At 43.7% G+C, this 16,218-nt stretch overlaps 1 protein-coding gene across 2 annotated transcripts in view; it reads right to left on the bottom strand.

Annotated features, from left to right (window-relative positions):
• Positions 1-16,218, bottom strand: part of msrab (methionine sulfoxide reductase Ab) — a 54,802-nt gene that overhangs the window by 37,004 nt on the left and 1,580 nt on the right. For both annotated transcript variants that reach the window (XM_088603089.1, XM_088603088.1), the window contains exon 2: positions 800-868. In XM_088603089.1, the coding sequence (XP_088459215.1) occupies positions 800-868 (69 nt within the window). The remainder of the gene's footprint in view (positions 1-799; positions 869-16,218) is intronic.

Raw genomic sequence — 16,218 nt, 5'->3', positions numbered from 1 at the left:
GGGAGAAGAAGTGAAGACATTTCACACTGGCTTTTAAAAAACAATGAAACTGAGGCTTCCAGGAGAAAAGAGGCAAAAGAGATAACAAATGCAGAGTGAAGTGAAAGAGCAGCAGAACAGAGGACCCTCTGAGGACAAACCTCTAGGTGGAACTGTGAGTCTGTGTGAGGGTTGAATGTTTTGAAGCCAGTAATCAGCTCACACTGTAAATAAAAAGCATTACCTGGTACCTTACGGCTAAGATTTCAGTTTTCCTGGGATCCACATATTAAAAGATTGCTTGTTATGACTCCCCAACCTTCTGGCATGTCACAATATTATGAAAATGATATGACCATGAGGGACATGTTCCCTGCTAGAGATACTTAGCTCTTACTAACTTCTCATCCTTGCACTGGCACAGTGGAGACAGGGAGAATCCTAACATCTCATGGCTGCATAGAAAACAATCAAGCACATGTATCTCATCATCTCCCTTACTCTATATTTACTCCCTTTTAGTTGATCTCTGTATTCTTTAAAGAGAAGAATAAAACCTCCCCCTTTTGTGTTAGTGTGGTGCAGGTTTTCCTTGTTAATCCTCTCTTTATGCTTCCAACGATGAAGGCTCTTTAATAACAGCTAATGCAATCAGCCCGCATTGATCGAGCCCTGAAAACAAAAGCAATCTAAACGGAGTTAACAGACCCACTTGAGCCTGCTCTCGAGACAAGCTGCAGGCAGAAGCTCCTCGTGCAAAAGGGAAAGCAAACTGCAGGCGCTGGGAAGTGCTCTCAGTGTCTGATCTTGTCTGTCTTACCGAACATGACCAGATCCATCCCGTCAGGAAACGGCTCAACAGTGGGGTGGCCACTCACTGCGTGCTTTTCTGCGAGAAGAAAACAAAAGACAAATAAAGAACTATGAAGCATTATAGAAGTTGGGATGAGGTAAAAAAAGGGTTGTGGTGCTCTGGAATCAGACCAGAGAAGAGCAATTGGATACATTCCAGAGCTTAAGGGAATGCCCTGCACTGAAGAAGCTGAAATTCTAACTGCTTCATCCAGCCAGGGGGAGCTGGAGCCTATCCCAGCAAGCAACGGGCACAAGGCAGGATACACCCTGGACGGGCACACACAGACACAGACACAAACACACACTCGCACCAGGGCTAATTTACAGAAGCCAAATAACCTACCAGGGTGTCTTTGGAATGTGGGAGGAAACCAAAGCACTCAGAAGCAACCCACATGAACACGGGAAGAACGTGCAAACTCCACGCAGACAGGTGTACAATTTCATCCAGGACCCCAGTGCTGTATAGGAGGGAGGGGGGCACACAGAGGGTCACCGGGCCCCACATCAGGTGAATAAAAATGAAATATTAGCTCAGTCTCGCCAGGGGCTCTGATTAAGCAGAATCAAAACAAGTGCTTTGTGTGATACATGCTTAGATCATTATTTTGCTTTAACCTCTCTTGCGCTGTACCAATACCAACACCTTCCCACCACTATCTGGAGAGAAATGACCGATCATCCATGCTCTCTTCTTCTCCAGTTTATCCCACAGAAATCACTGCCCTCCCTGCCTGGTACACACTGTGGACACTGGGCCTGAGCTACAATGGGGCACTCAGCCCCCTGCCCCCTCCTGCTCTTAATTTGTAGAATCTCTAAAAACGAAACCCGGAAACAGCGGACTGGGGGTAGTGTGATGACGACCAGCCCTATTAAACTGGAATATCTTAAATCAAGCCAAACACAATCACAGATGTGCACTGGGATTAAAATAATCCACTCTATGCTGAGATCTCGGATTTGGCTATTGTTTTACCCATCACGGCACGAACCACATAAAACAGTATTTCACATTTGCGGAGATGTTTAGGGATAAACTCGCATGATCCCCACGAATCCAAACAATGGGACGGAAGCGATTTGTTTTTGTTTAGATGTTAATCGTTTGAGGTGCACTTTTTTTTACATTAAATGAAGCCATAGAAAAAAAAATCAGTATCCACCCCCACCTTTCACTTGTCTTAGTATGAGGAGGCCGAACGGAGACAAACCGCCAGGTCAGTGTTGCTGGACAGAAGGCTGACCTCTGAATCTCTCAGTTTGATTTAAAGCATGACCACCCCCAGCTGGCATGATGCACAGCAGGAAAACTGCTGGGGACGGAGCTCTAAAGACAAACACATTGGCCCATGTAAAGACAATCAAAACTGCACTCTGGAGCATGCAACAGTTGTGAAATCACCAGGGTATATCAAATCCAAAAAGGAAGCAGAACTGAAAGAAAAGACACTCTAAAGGCTTTCAGAACATGTTGAACTGCAGCTTACAAATAATTGATTAAAAAAGAGGAAGTCGTAAGTTAATTATTTAAATCTAGAGCACAACATCAAAACTTCCTTTTTCAAGTAAGGATATTGTTTGGGGGGGGGGCGGGAGAGAAGCAGAGATGAGACCATTTTTGTAAAAAAAAGTGAGATGGTCAAATATTCTTCTGTTTCACAACCTCTGACCCTTTGGAATCGCTAACCCAAACCCAGAGGAAGAAATACAGAGTGTGCCTTTCTCCGCTTGCCCTTGCACACAGTGAGCTCAAGAAAGAGCTGAGCTGTGCTGCAGTGCTTGCCGAGATCACTGCAGGTTCACCGATACCAGCAGGTGACACGAGTCACGTTTTCATGTCTCCCTGGCTGACTCAGTCCCCTCTACCCCCTGCACCATTCTGCAAGCAGCTCTCTGTAGGGCTGGAGGATCCTAGTCCCAGCTGGGCTAAAAGCAGACACAGCTCAGGCAGCTGTGGATGGAGGGGGCCAGGCTGCACTCTGAGCAGAGCCATTTGAACAGTGTCACTACCCCCAACATCCTGTATTTGATCTGGAGACTCATTTTCGCCGTGCTGGAACTCGAGGCTGAAACTCGTCTCTTGAGTTCGTTTAAGTTCATTTAACTAAAACAGCAGCCACCAAAAGGAAGTTTACTGTGACGGACGTTTACAATCCAACACCACTTGAAAAGTGTCATCATGTACAGCGACAACCAAGCACAGAGAGATAAGGAATGATGAGCCTCTGAGAAGCTACTGTAACCACTGACAGACCACACAACTACTTTTCAGAAGAGGACTGTCTTCACAAAATTAATACATACATACAGCATGTTATATATTTTGCCGAAAACATAAAGCAAGCAGGCATGATAAATGACACAAAGAGAGCAAATGTTAAATTTGCAAGACAAGACATAAAATAAAACTTCTTCAAGTATTAGGTATTAATTAATCAGCAGCCTGATCTATTAATTATACTAAGCCTGTAATTAAATGGTTTGGCCATGCTGTAAAAACTGGAGTTACCAACCTGCAGACTTGCCTTTTACGCTGTTTCACAATTCCAGATAAACTGACTGATCAAAGGCAACACTCAATCCCTTACATAAAAATGTGCTATAATAAGACATATTCATTAACTACAGCTCGTAATTACAAAACAGCTTAAACCATCCCATCTCAAAAAATACTGTCATGCCTGGTGTTCAGTCAAGTGCAGAAAAGGCTACAGTTTCTTTGGAATATTAAGGGAAAAGTCATTCACTTAACGAAAAGGTATTTGTTTAGGCTGCTCTGTAAATCACTGCTGATAATGCATGCATTGTATTTAATGAAAGCACAGCATATCAAGGATGCAAAAAGACAAAATTTAAGGATGTAAACTGCTCAGCTGTTAGAAAGAAATCATGCTGGTCAATACTAGTCCTTTGATTCCCATTTATTAAAGAAATTTAACTGAAAAACCATTTACCAAAAACTGCATATTGAAAAAGAGCCAGGGAAAATAATAAATACTGTAGATTAAAATATGCTGGCACACGGCCACTTGAATGCAAGGTGAAGCTTGCCAGTTTGTGCACGAAAAAACTGGCAACAAATGTGTCTGCACTTTTTTTTTTTCCCGAGCTAGAAAAGATGGCAGACAATCTGCTGACTTCAGCCATGAAAAACAAAGAACAGGAACGTTTGCTGGGAGCAGAGGCAACATGCAACAGATGATAAAAGCAATAACTAGCCAAAGAACCCTCTGAAAAATGGTGGTTTCCAGCTTGCTCTTTCCTGAAACGCAAAACGGATCCAATGTCACACGAAAGAATGCCCCCAATGTCTGCCAAGCTGTGTGTTACTGCTGCATTCTCCCAGTAACACACCCACCTACCCACCACCACGGCACACACACACACTTCCCCTGCCTCTCCTCCTTCAGTACTTCAACTCATAGTCGGCTCTCCACCACCAGCATACCAACCTCTGCAGCCGGCATCTCTCCCAGTCAGCCTTGGCAGCCCTCCAGCCTGTGCCAGTCTTTGGTCTATTCAGTGCTCAACTGTTCCCTTGCCAGTCAATACAGTGCCAAACAGCAAACAACAGGGGAGAACAAGAAGAATAAAACAGAGGGAGCGAGAGAGAGAGAGAGAGACAGAGAAAGACAGCGAGAACGAGAAGCCTTTTCATTTCAAACTTGAGAGGCAGGACAACAGCATCTTTTTTTTTTTTGTAGTTGTTGTTTGTTTCCCAGCGATAAACATCCACCGGACATCTTCCCAGGGACAGCGAGACGGCCAAGTGGCATCATCCGTTTTTTTTTTTTGTTCACCTTTCCGGAATTTCTACAACCCAACCCCATCCACCACCACCAACCACAACCAACACCAGCCAGCACATCCCCGCTGCCCCCTGCACCACCCCCACCCCACGGGATCCTTCTCTTTTATGTCTTCCTCGGACGACTCTCGTTCCAGCCTGGCACCGTCTTTGTGCGACCCTCCTACCACTGCCCACGCGCTCTCCCAACACCCCCCTCCCTCCCCTCTCCCCACCACTACCACTGCTGAAATCCAGGACAAGTGGAACCGAATCCAAGAAAAGCCAGGGTCCCTGTCCGTCCCCTTTCTCAAACAGGAATCTCCCCCTTCCTGCCTTTAGTAACAGCCTGGCTCTGGGCAGAAATGGAGGCTTGCTTTCTTATATGGCACCCACCCCACCGTGACAGCACAGCATCATGGGATACCGATCATTTTGGGGAAGGGTGGGGGGTTGGGGGGGGTGGGAGAGAGGAGAGAGGGGTGAGGAAGGTGATGTTTGAGGTAGGAGGTAAGAGGTAGGTGTTAGCAAGAGAGGGGTGAGAAGGAAAATTGTGTCTATTTTCTTGACTGTTTGGCATTGAGACAACGCAGGAGCACTGCTGCAGAGGAGCTAATGAGCGCAGAGTACAGAAACCTGATCTGTAATCTTCTCACAAACAACGGCTGCTGCCAGTTTCTTTATTTGCTCGTTTGTTCAGTCTGATTCGAGATAGTCCACCGGGGCAGCCTGCTCTTGCGGAGACAACCTGTTGCCACACTGTGGAGTCACAATGGCGAAGTCGGCTCTGCTCGGGCAAAAAAAAGAACAAAAATGTGTTTCCGCACACTTGTCTCGGAATGCCGGTTGTGTTTTAAGTGTCTGCAAGGAAGCTTGTGCTGGTGTGAGGGCTGCCCTAGAACTGTAAAGTTTTTTTTTACACGAACGAACCAAAAATGTGGGCACTGTTCATGGTACGACACAAACTCTCAACCCTACGTGCCTTCTTCAGGTTACCCCACTGCAACTCAGCTGAAGCACACAAGAGAAATCTGCACGGGAATGAAGCACCCCAACTTTTTGAACACAAAGGCTTTCTGTTCCAAAGTCATGCTAAACAGATTGGCTGCCAGAGCCAGAGAGTGTGTGATACTCCTAAACGAGAGATCGACAAGGAGGAGAGAGTGGCTGGAGCGGACTGCCTTTTGGCTTCACCGGATTGCCAATCCGGCAATTGTTTTATCAATGCAGAGAAGCAACTTCCTGAGAGGGTCTGTAGGTGTTTCTTCACATAATACCTTGTGCCCCGCTAACAGGGCTATTTGAACCCACACAGCTACAATAAGGATTCTGCACAACTCGTTTCCAAAGAACAGAGTTGGGGAACTAAATCTATGTCACACAATTCTTCAGGCAATCCCACGGTGAGCTGCTGTTATGCATGATCAGCAAGTCAAGGTACAAAGTCTTGATTCATGGTGAGACTGTAAATCTTCACACAAAGAACAGCATACAGTACTAAAGAGACTCTTCATGCAGACTTTATGACCTGGGCTTGTTTATCGGTAAGTCAGTCACAAGAAATATTGCCCCTCAACCGCTGTTACACATTTACCCTGCATTATCTTATTATGATGAGAGCATAAAGAAATATCTTTTTTTTTCCAGAATTGCACGAAAGGTATTAACTCAAGTTGTTTGTTTAAACAAAACAAAGGAATAGATGTAGTTCTACACAGTGTTAAAGGAAACACAGAGCAATGAGTAATACTCTGGTGCTGTGTTGGGTCGGTGCCACATGTAACTCTGGGCATTTAGGCCAAAAGGTTTCCGATTCAGTCTTTTCTGAGCAGAACACCTTTTGCTACATGTTTGCAGTATCCCATAAACGTTCTCTTGCAAACTCTATGCAGGATCTGAGATGGGTTTGCCAGTCAGCCACACAGGCCATCCCTGAATGGCGAACAAGATGTTGTTAACTCAAAGACATTTTCTCCCAGCAACTGAACTGTGTAGCTCTTTAGAAGTTGCCACGCCTCACTGTAGCATCTCTAACCTCTTTTCTCCTTGTCTTGTTGTTATACTTGGAAGGACACCATGATCTAGGCAGTGTGTGATACACCTTCCACTCCTTCATGACCAGCCTCATCAGTCCACTCTACACTCTTCTCTTGAGCTGTGCCTTCCTATAGCTTTGAGTTGTTTTGAAAGCTCCTTCCTCTTTATGGTTGAATCTCTCTTTGCAATTCACTTCCTGACTGAGGTAGCACAGCAAAGGGTTTGGACACTTGCAATCCTGACTTTTCCATTTTTATTTCAAATCATCTGTTGACTTCTGTTAATCTTGCATTGATTGTGTGGAGTAGTTCGTGTATTATTAATTCCTACCTCAAAGTGTCATGATTACAGGTTTTAAAGCAACAAAATGTAAAACGTGTGTAAGGGACTAAATACTTTTGAAAGGCACTCTAAGACCTTGAACAGAAGGCACTTTATACAAAAGGTTGTGGGAGTATGGAACAAGCTACAAGCTACGCAGCCATATTATTGAAACTGATACTCTGGCTTCTTACAGATGAGCTCTTTTGATCAGTTCAATGGCCCCCTCTCACCTGTAACCCTGCAATGGACTATCATAAACTCTTAGTTTAGAAAATGTTACAGAAATTGGGAAAAACTCCCCACTGTTTAGCCTTTTTGAATAAAGGTGAAACAGATGGGGCCCCGATACAAAGCTGCATTCCTGCATTAACAACATACAGAGAATTGCAGACATCCCACTCAAAGACACACCAAATCCACTATGACACTTGACAGGGCAAAATATCCCCTTTTGCTATGAGTTTATAATCAGTAACTCAATCAAATCTCTGCCAAACCTGCAAAACAAAACCTCACACACAAATACATGACTAGTTACAACATGGGAGTACTGATGTTTCTTGTTTGAGTTACAGTAAGTGTACTTGCTATAATAATATGCACCATCAAGCTTTAAAGTTAAGCTGAACTGTGGGTTAACAAGCAGTATCATAAGAAGCCTCTTGGTCCTACGTATTTATGAAAATTGACTGATTATTAATTTGCAACCTATTTTATGGAGGAGCATCATAAAAACAAAAAAATATATAGTGCACTTGCCACAAGCCATCTTTCAGATGAGCAGTTTTTGGCATGGAAGCCAATGTTAATAGGCGGTTAAAATTGCCCAGCTCTGTTTTAATGACTTTTTTGATGCAGTTGTTTTTGCTGTTGCTCGTGTCTTTTTAGCGTTTGGTGCCAGACTTCCAAGGCTGCAGCCTTACTATTACATCATCTGGTGTCAAGAGCGTCTAGTCAGGACCTGGAACAGACATCTCTGACGCAATGGACAAATCCTAAGACTAGATTTCTAAGAGGGAGAGGTATTGGGAATCTTGGGGAGAAATGTTACCACCACAGTCTATGAGACCTGTATTAAAACTGAGAAAGTGCTCTCATATGGTTAAGTCACTACAAGTCTCCCCTCAGCTAGCAGGATGAGCCTTATAGCCCGGGGGTAACTGACCCAAATCTCTGATCATTAATAGTGGATTTGAATTTGTCAACATTTCCTCTCCTTGTTGTGCACCAGCCTTGCCTGTGCTCTCCCGGGCACCTGCAGGCTCACAGTGTTTTCATGAGACTCCATCAGAAGCCTTAATTCTGCTGCTGGATCTTGTGGTTCAAATAAGCTGTGTAGCACCCAGGATGCACGTTCTTTCTTCATTACTAGTGCGCCTTATACAAGCCAACTATGGAACCAGAATTTTCAAGTATGGAGGTTGCCTCAACAGGAACAAGTTATTGTTTCAGTTTCACTTCATGTCAAAAAAGCTCAGAGGGCACCCCTAAAAATACTCACTGATGATCCCCCAAAATGTAAAAACAAATCCGCTACGAAACTTGACAGGGCAAAATATCCCCTCCTGCTGTGAGCTTATCATCACTATTTCAGTCATTAAATCTCTGCCAAACCTGCAAAACAAAACCTAGCACACAAATATGTTAATAGTTATAAAATGGGAATACTGATGTTTCTTGTTTGAAATACAGTAAGTGTACAGTGAGATGTAAGTGTGAGATGGACAGGTGCTGTGCTGCTTCTTCAGCTGCTGTGACACACTGATTCATCTCACATTAGCACAAAGCTCCTGACTACTCGCTGCTGAACGAGAGAAGGACAGAATGTCATCCCTGATTGTGCCGATGGCATTTCCATCACTGCTCCACAAGCCCCAAACAATCAATCACAAGAATCAATATCACAATGGGGCAGAACCTTCATCTGCCGAGCCTAATGTACTCAAGAGAAGAAGATACTTTACAACCCACTGCCGGCAAACTCTGCAGGCCTGTGATGTCACTTCAGTGGACTGCAGTCGAGCACGGTATGAATGATCACGTGCTCTAAGAGTAACTGAATGGACAGGAGCAATGGTTGCTTTTGTATGAGACTACAGTAAGACCAATGTTTAAATTAGGCAGTGGTCTTAAGTTAAATTGAATTACTTCAATCAATCCTTGTAAAAACATTTACACACCCCAGACTTACAGACAGATGTCTTTCTCTCAGTAGGGAACAACCACTCAGAGACTGTTTGCACAAAGGGAAATGTAGGCGACATTACAAAGCCGTGACCTTTAAGTATCAGCTTTGGTGAAATCTTATGTCCATCAGAACGCTTACAAACGAGAGGAGGCCATTTGGCCCATATAGTCCGTGAGGTGGTCAGCAGTCATTTGATCCAAAGATCTCATCCAGACATTGTTCGAAATGGTCCAGGGTTTAGCATGTTCCACCCTACCACAACTCTTTGTGAAAAGAAGAGCCTCCTGTTCTCCTGTTTTAAATGCAATTCCACATCATTTCTACTCGTGTTCACAGGCTCCTGTTGTGAAGAAGTCAGTTTTTGTTTGGAGATGTCAGTACCTTTGAAGAGTCCGACTACTGAAATCAAGTCCCTTTGTCACCTCCTCTGTTTTAAGATTCACTTCTTTATGCCCCTCAATGTCCTCAAAGTAGGACATTCCTGTATCTTGTCACACTTTTCTGGATTCATTCCAGCGCTGCCATACCCTCTTTGTAAGGCAGTTACCAAAATTGAGCACAACATTTTAAATGAGGTTTTACCAATGCATCCTACATTTTTATCACAAAAATTATCTACATATCCTAAGATTTTGAACCCAGGAGTCAGCATTACCAGGAGAGCAGCTTCTTTGTGGTGTCTCTATAGTGACTGACATTGCAAATTCAAACAATTCAAGATTACAAGATCCTCCAAAACTGAGAGATGCTCTTTTAACTCTTTATCTTCTGTACAAAGACAGAACAAACACCTACTCACACCCTATGTGACTGACGGATGTTAGTTAATGGCGGACACTTCAAGTACAAGTACTGATCATTTCTGAAGGGGTGCCAACAAGCAGATGAAACTTCCACATCAAACCAAGCTTTATCCCTTTATCCCTTCTGGTGTTTGCTTGCTTGGGGGTTGTTTTTCTAAAATATTTAAGTATATTATATAAGTTACCAATCCCTTTTAAATGCTGAACCCTGCAGTAAGCTCTTACTGCAAGATGCAATGAGATCAAATGCTGGTTTATGCAGGAGCTAGGAAGGAAAGAGACTGCTGGGCATCTTTCCCATTCTCTGAATCAGAAGCAGTATCCTAGCAACCTTTCTCCGTTGCCATGGTGAGATCCAACCCCCCCCCCCCCCCCCCGCGTCCTCCATCCCACTTGCCATTTTAACTGCTGCAGTCAGCAAGATGGAGTCCTCTGAGCTGGCTCCTCCTAAAACAGTGCAGCCTCATTCCAATGCAGCACTGGCCCAGCACTGCGCCTGCTTCTCTGAACAAGCAGCCGCCCTCAGAAACAGAGCGCCTGACAATGAGATAGTGCAGCTCACACACCACACACAGGAGGTATGCGGCCTCGGTGGACGCTGTCTCCTCCAACCCTCCACCACCACCCTCAGCAAGCCTCCAGGTGTCCTTTACCTGAGTGCCTTATCGCATTCCAACACACAAGCTGCAATTGAGCGCTGCACTGTCCCAGCATTCAGGCATTCACAAATAAACGTCCCCCCTTTTTAAAAACTCTCTCACGCATTTGTCACTCTCAGCTTTTCCTTTCTGCTGTCCTTCCACGCCCAGTCTTCTCAAGAGTGTTTTTAAGCTATGTTTCCTTTAGGGTGTTTTAATGCAGAGCCCCGTGAGCTGGGAGTCAGGGTTATCGTCAATTCAGTGTAGCTGGGCCTGAAAGATGCTCGCTGTAGGTGAAACAAGAAAAGCTTACAGTTCTCATTTAATCCTTTACTTCACCAGATAAGTCATCCATCCATTTCCTAATCGCTTTATCCAGTCCGGGGCTGCAGGGAACCCAGAGCCTATCCCCACTAGCAACAGGTGCAAGGCAGGGCCTGCTCTGTATGGGACTCCAGTGCATCGACGGACTAGATAAGTCAATTGAGAACAAATTCTCATTGACACTCATTACCTGGAGAGTACGTTTCATACAATGGGACATTTACTAAAGCAATCTGAGTGAGGCGCCTTTCACCAAAAGCACCCTTCTTGGAAATTGGTGTGGTGGCACTGTGGCTAAGGATCTGCGCCCGGTGCTGGAAAGTTACCGGTTCATACCCCATGGCCGGCAGAGGAATCCTACTCCGTTGGGCGCCTGAGCAAGGCCCTTAACCCCCAACTGCTCCAGGGGCGCTGTATAAATGGCTGACCCTGCGCTCTGAGCCCAAGCTTCTCTCCCTGTCTGTGTGTTTCATGGAGAGCAAGTTGGGGTATGCGAAAGGACAAATTCCTAATACAAGATAATTGTATATGGCCAATGAAGAGATCTTATCTTAATTTGAACCCATGACCCTCTGGTCTGGTTCAACTACTCTGTTCCGCTGCCCTGGTGCACAAGAAAAGCCCCTTGGGGTCACCCCTTTCCAGTGACGTGTATGTGCATTTGAAGACTTTTTAACATAAATATTTTAGCTTTCTCTTTAGGAAAAGTGACACAGCAGGTCTCCTGAGATAGATCAGACAACAAACACAAATTCTAAAATAAAAACAAATGAAACCCTATGATTGGTAATGTACTCTATAAACAGTAATTCTTAACATTAGTAGTACACTATCTGTGACTCTATCTTCATGCTGTGACTTGACTGATTGACTCAAAGACGTATTTTAACATCACAGTGATCCACCATTTAAACGCACCCTGATCAATTTTCTGTCCTGATCAGGGAGAGACACAGTCACATGTTAATTCTGGAAAGCTGATTTGAAGGCAACAATTGCAGCAAAAAAAAATCAGTGTGAGCCGGTGACCTATTTTACTTCAGCAGATACAGAAAGTTTTCATTTCTGCAATGCAAAGCTTTCATTTCTTATTTTAGTTTAAGTTCTCTAATAATGTTGAAGAAATGGTCTCAGAAATATTTTTCATTCGACTTTTTTTCTATTTTAACACACAGTGCTGGTTTTGCAATTGTGTGCTCTACTACAATGACTGAGCAGTGCTGGAAAAAAACAAGCAGATATTTTTTTCTAAAAGTAGGTTCTATTAAAAGTTCAGCCTGTACTCTAGTCCCACTGGGGCTAAATGTGCAATGCACCATTGTATAGAGAGACTATGGGAAATGGGAAGAGACCACTGTACACAGAGATAATGACCCTATTCACTGGACCATTTCATATACGGATGACAGACCTATGAGATACACCGTTGTATACAGAAATGACAGTCCTATGAGATGGATCACTGTATACAGAGATGATAGTCTTATGAAATGCACCACTCTATACAGAGACTACATCCTATGAGATAGACCACTATATACAGTACAAAGATGTCGGTGAGATGGACCACTATATGCACTGATGACAGTCCTATGAGAAGGACCAGTATATACAGAAATGACAGCCCTGTGCAATTGATGACAGTTTACAGATAAGAGTGCTATGTAATGGATGACTGTATACAGAGATGACAGCCCTATGTAATGGATCACTGTATACAGAGATTATGGCCAACAGTGAAACTTATGTTAGATATGCAAACCATGAGCTTGCTGTTTTCTCCATCTCCCGCTTCACGTTTATAGATTACACTGACAGAGAACAGTGAGCACTGAACAAATCGTCATACTTTCTATATCATAGCGTTATTGTTTTTTGGGACAGAGACAAGCCTTCCAGATCACACCTGCCCCCAGTCCCTCCAAATGGCAGAATTTAATAAGGCTTACTACTCACCTTCAGTATCACAGTGACAGGTTTTAATTGCACATATATGGACTGTACAAGTTCTAATACTACCAGAAGCAGGAAGTTGCTGATGTCATTTGCTTATTTTGTTATCCTGAAGGCAACAGTCCTGTGGCATAATCAAAATATCTTTATTTAAATTCCATTAAAATCGGGATAACTCTTTCCATCACTTTTAACTTTGGAAATGTGTAGGTATTTAATCAAGAGTAGCTTTAACTACAATATTTAGCTGGGGTTGTGCCCAAAATCTTATAATGAGGTCAGATCACTTCTGCTGTGAAGACTTTTGACTTTATAAGACTATATTACAGGACCATGCAAGTATAGATCAATTAATGTTCCTCATTCTTAAAAGTTCAAATGGCAGAGCAAAGGGGTTGGTTACAGCTTTGGTTACAGAAATGTAACCATTTGATTTGGTGTTTTGCAGTTCTATGATTCGTTTCATACAGAAAAGAGTCATGTACACTAATGAATGTACCCTGTAACTGTACTGCTTTGAAATAAAGGCCGTCTTCCACCATTCAAATGTACACAGCTTGAAAAATGAAAGAGAACATAAAGCAAATCCATGTTTAAGGAAATACTGCCTGTTGGAACCATAATTTCATATTAATAAAAAGTGACCGATCCTCTCAAACTCAAAGGGCAGTCTGCAGATCAGTCAGGTGGAAGCAAATTTTCATTAAGCAAAGAACGCATGCTAATTATTACGTACAGTCTAACACTCATTTCAGCACTTAAACCGTGCTTTTCTTGAAAGAGTCATGGAATCACAAGTCTACCTTAGCCCCCCAAAAAACTATTGGCATCCTGGATAAAGATGAGCAAAAAAAGCTGTATGAAATAAAGAACACAGGTAATGAGCTATGTTGTAATTTTCCCAACATGTGGAATAAATTTGACTTTGATAATGATTCAATGAAAGCAGCCAAAATCACACATTTCTCAAATTACAAATTTATTTTTCAAAATTAAGTGCTACGATTACTGGTACCCCTGTTTTCAGAACTTTGTGCAGCCTCCTCTTGCAAGGACAACAGCACTGAGCCTTTTTCTATAATGGTTTTGGAGGTTAGAGAACACATTGGGAGAAATCCTATACCATTCCCCCCTACAGGCTCTTTCCAGATCCTTGATATCCTTTGGGCTGAGCTGATGGACTGCCCTCTTCAATTTGAATTCAAGCCACAGGTTTTCAATGGGGTTCAAGTCTGGAGACTGATGTGGCCATTGCAAAATCTTGATTTTACTGTAATTTCTCTATGGGTTGTAATGTGTTTTTAGGGTCACTGCGTTGCTGGAAGATCCACCTGCAGCCAAGTTTAAGCCTCCTGGCAGAAGCAACCAGGTTTTTGACTAAAATGTCCTGGTATTTGGTAGAACCCATGAAGCCTGTGCCCCAAAATATCAAAGATTCAGCACCATACTTTCTACGTAGGTGTGATGTTCTTTTCTGCTTACATCCTTCTTTCAGCACCCAGTTTCAATCCAAGCACTAATGACATTTAGCAAACTCCAGACACTGATGTTTGTTGGTTGCTCTCGATGACAGCTTTTTTTTCCTGACTCCCCATTCACATAGTCTACTGTCATGGAGGGGGTGTCTACCTGCAGACCGGTGACCCTGAAATACAACCAACTGTGGGCCCTGGGTTCCCCTTTGCCTCCTGAACCATCCTCCTCCTTGTATCCTCTACCAGGAAACTTGACCACTGTTGCAGTGGTTTTATCTTCTTAATCATTGGCCTAAATGCGGTAAGAGATATATTTCGGGGTTTTTTTTGTACCCATTACCTGATTTATGAAGATCAACAACCGCTTGTCTTTTTTCATTGACGAGATCTTTGCCTTTCCCCATGGTGATGGGTGTCAAAGGGATCTCACATGCGTGTTACCTCATTTGTAGACTCCAGGGGAACAGGAAACCATGGAGAGAACATAGTTCTTTAAGACTGAAATGAACATAAATGTTTATTAATGTCAATGCAGCTTTAATTTTGTTGGATTATATTTATAAGAATCTTTAGGGTTGCCAATGACACCAGTTTTTTGAAAAATAAAATTATTACTTGTTAACAATATTGTTTTCTCTGAGCATTAGAATACAAGAACGTTTTCTGAGCATAAAATACAGCTCGTTACCCTTGTTTATTTTATGCAGAAGTTTTAGCTCATTTTTATCAAGGGTGCCTATACTTTTGTAGGGGACTGTACATGTGGACAGACATCATATATTTAGGAACACTGGGTCAATTCCTTTTACACAAGTGAGTTTTGCACATACATACGATAAAATCCACCAGAGAACAACCATAAAGTGCAAAATGCATTCACTGCGAACATTTACTGAGGAGTAAATGGAGTCACTGCTGCTCCACTGAGTGACCAATGGGGAGCACTTTGTAGCGCATAACAAATTCTTGGTGAGACGCAATTGAAGCTAAAGCCTTCCGACTGCAGATCTCAGATCACAGCACGCCACCACACATCTCTCAGCAAGAAGCATGACAGAGACTCAGGCCAGGTTTCACACAACACTAGGAAGACGCAAATGTAATCTATTATTTAGAATCATATTAAACGACGGGCTCATGACAGCAATGGCCAAAAGGACCACAGCCTCTCCCTCACCCCCTCCCCCGCCCCTCTTCCCTCCCTCCCAGTTAAAGACAGAGACAGATGTCCACCACGCACTCCCAGGGCTGCTCTGACAGACTGTTAGGAATTTATTACAGGGCAGAATCATCACGCGCGGAACGCACAGATGGGCTTTTGGACAGCGGAGCGTTGCAGAGCTCAATAATTGTTTTATTAGCTCTGAGACCTTTTAACGAGGCCAAAGCATGGAGGCAGAAGCAGCTCTTCCCCTGTAACATTTTGGAGCCTCTGAAAAGCACAGCCCCCAGAGAAGTTCGGCAGAGAAGTAAAGTCGTCCCCGCGGAAAAAATGCCCAGAAGGAAGGACTGGTAGCGTTTGGGTGGTCAGAGGCTGGAGCAATCCTGGCCATTTTGGACCACCCTAAGGGTACTGCAAAACTCCTCACCGAGGAGCCACAACAGACACCCTGAGTGTCATTGTCTGGCCTTGGGCTTCCTTCTGTGGGCATCCTGTCTCTCTGCCTATGTGTTTCAGGCAAGATGACTGGCAAAGGGCCCTGGCACTAGGTGGCACTGTCAAGGCCATGATGGCTTATGCTGAAAGGAGCCTACCCTATGATGAATTCACTAACACAGGGACAGCATGTCAAGAGACCCAGCGCTAAGAGTACAAGAATGAAACACCCCCCTGCTCAGGGTAGTTCTCTTC

The sequence above is a fragment of the Lepisosteus platostomus genome, chromosome 13 (genome assembly GCF_059453375.1).
Source record: "Lepisosteus platostomus isolate fLepPlt1 chromosome 13, fLepPlt1.hap1, whole genome shotgun sequence".
Classification (NCBI taxonomy): Eukaryota; Metazoa; Chordata; class Actinopteri; order Semionotiformes; family Lepisosteidae; genus Lepisosteus; species Lepisosteus platostomus.
This window is presented reverse-complemented; position numbering and strand designations above follow the sequence as displayed.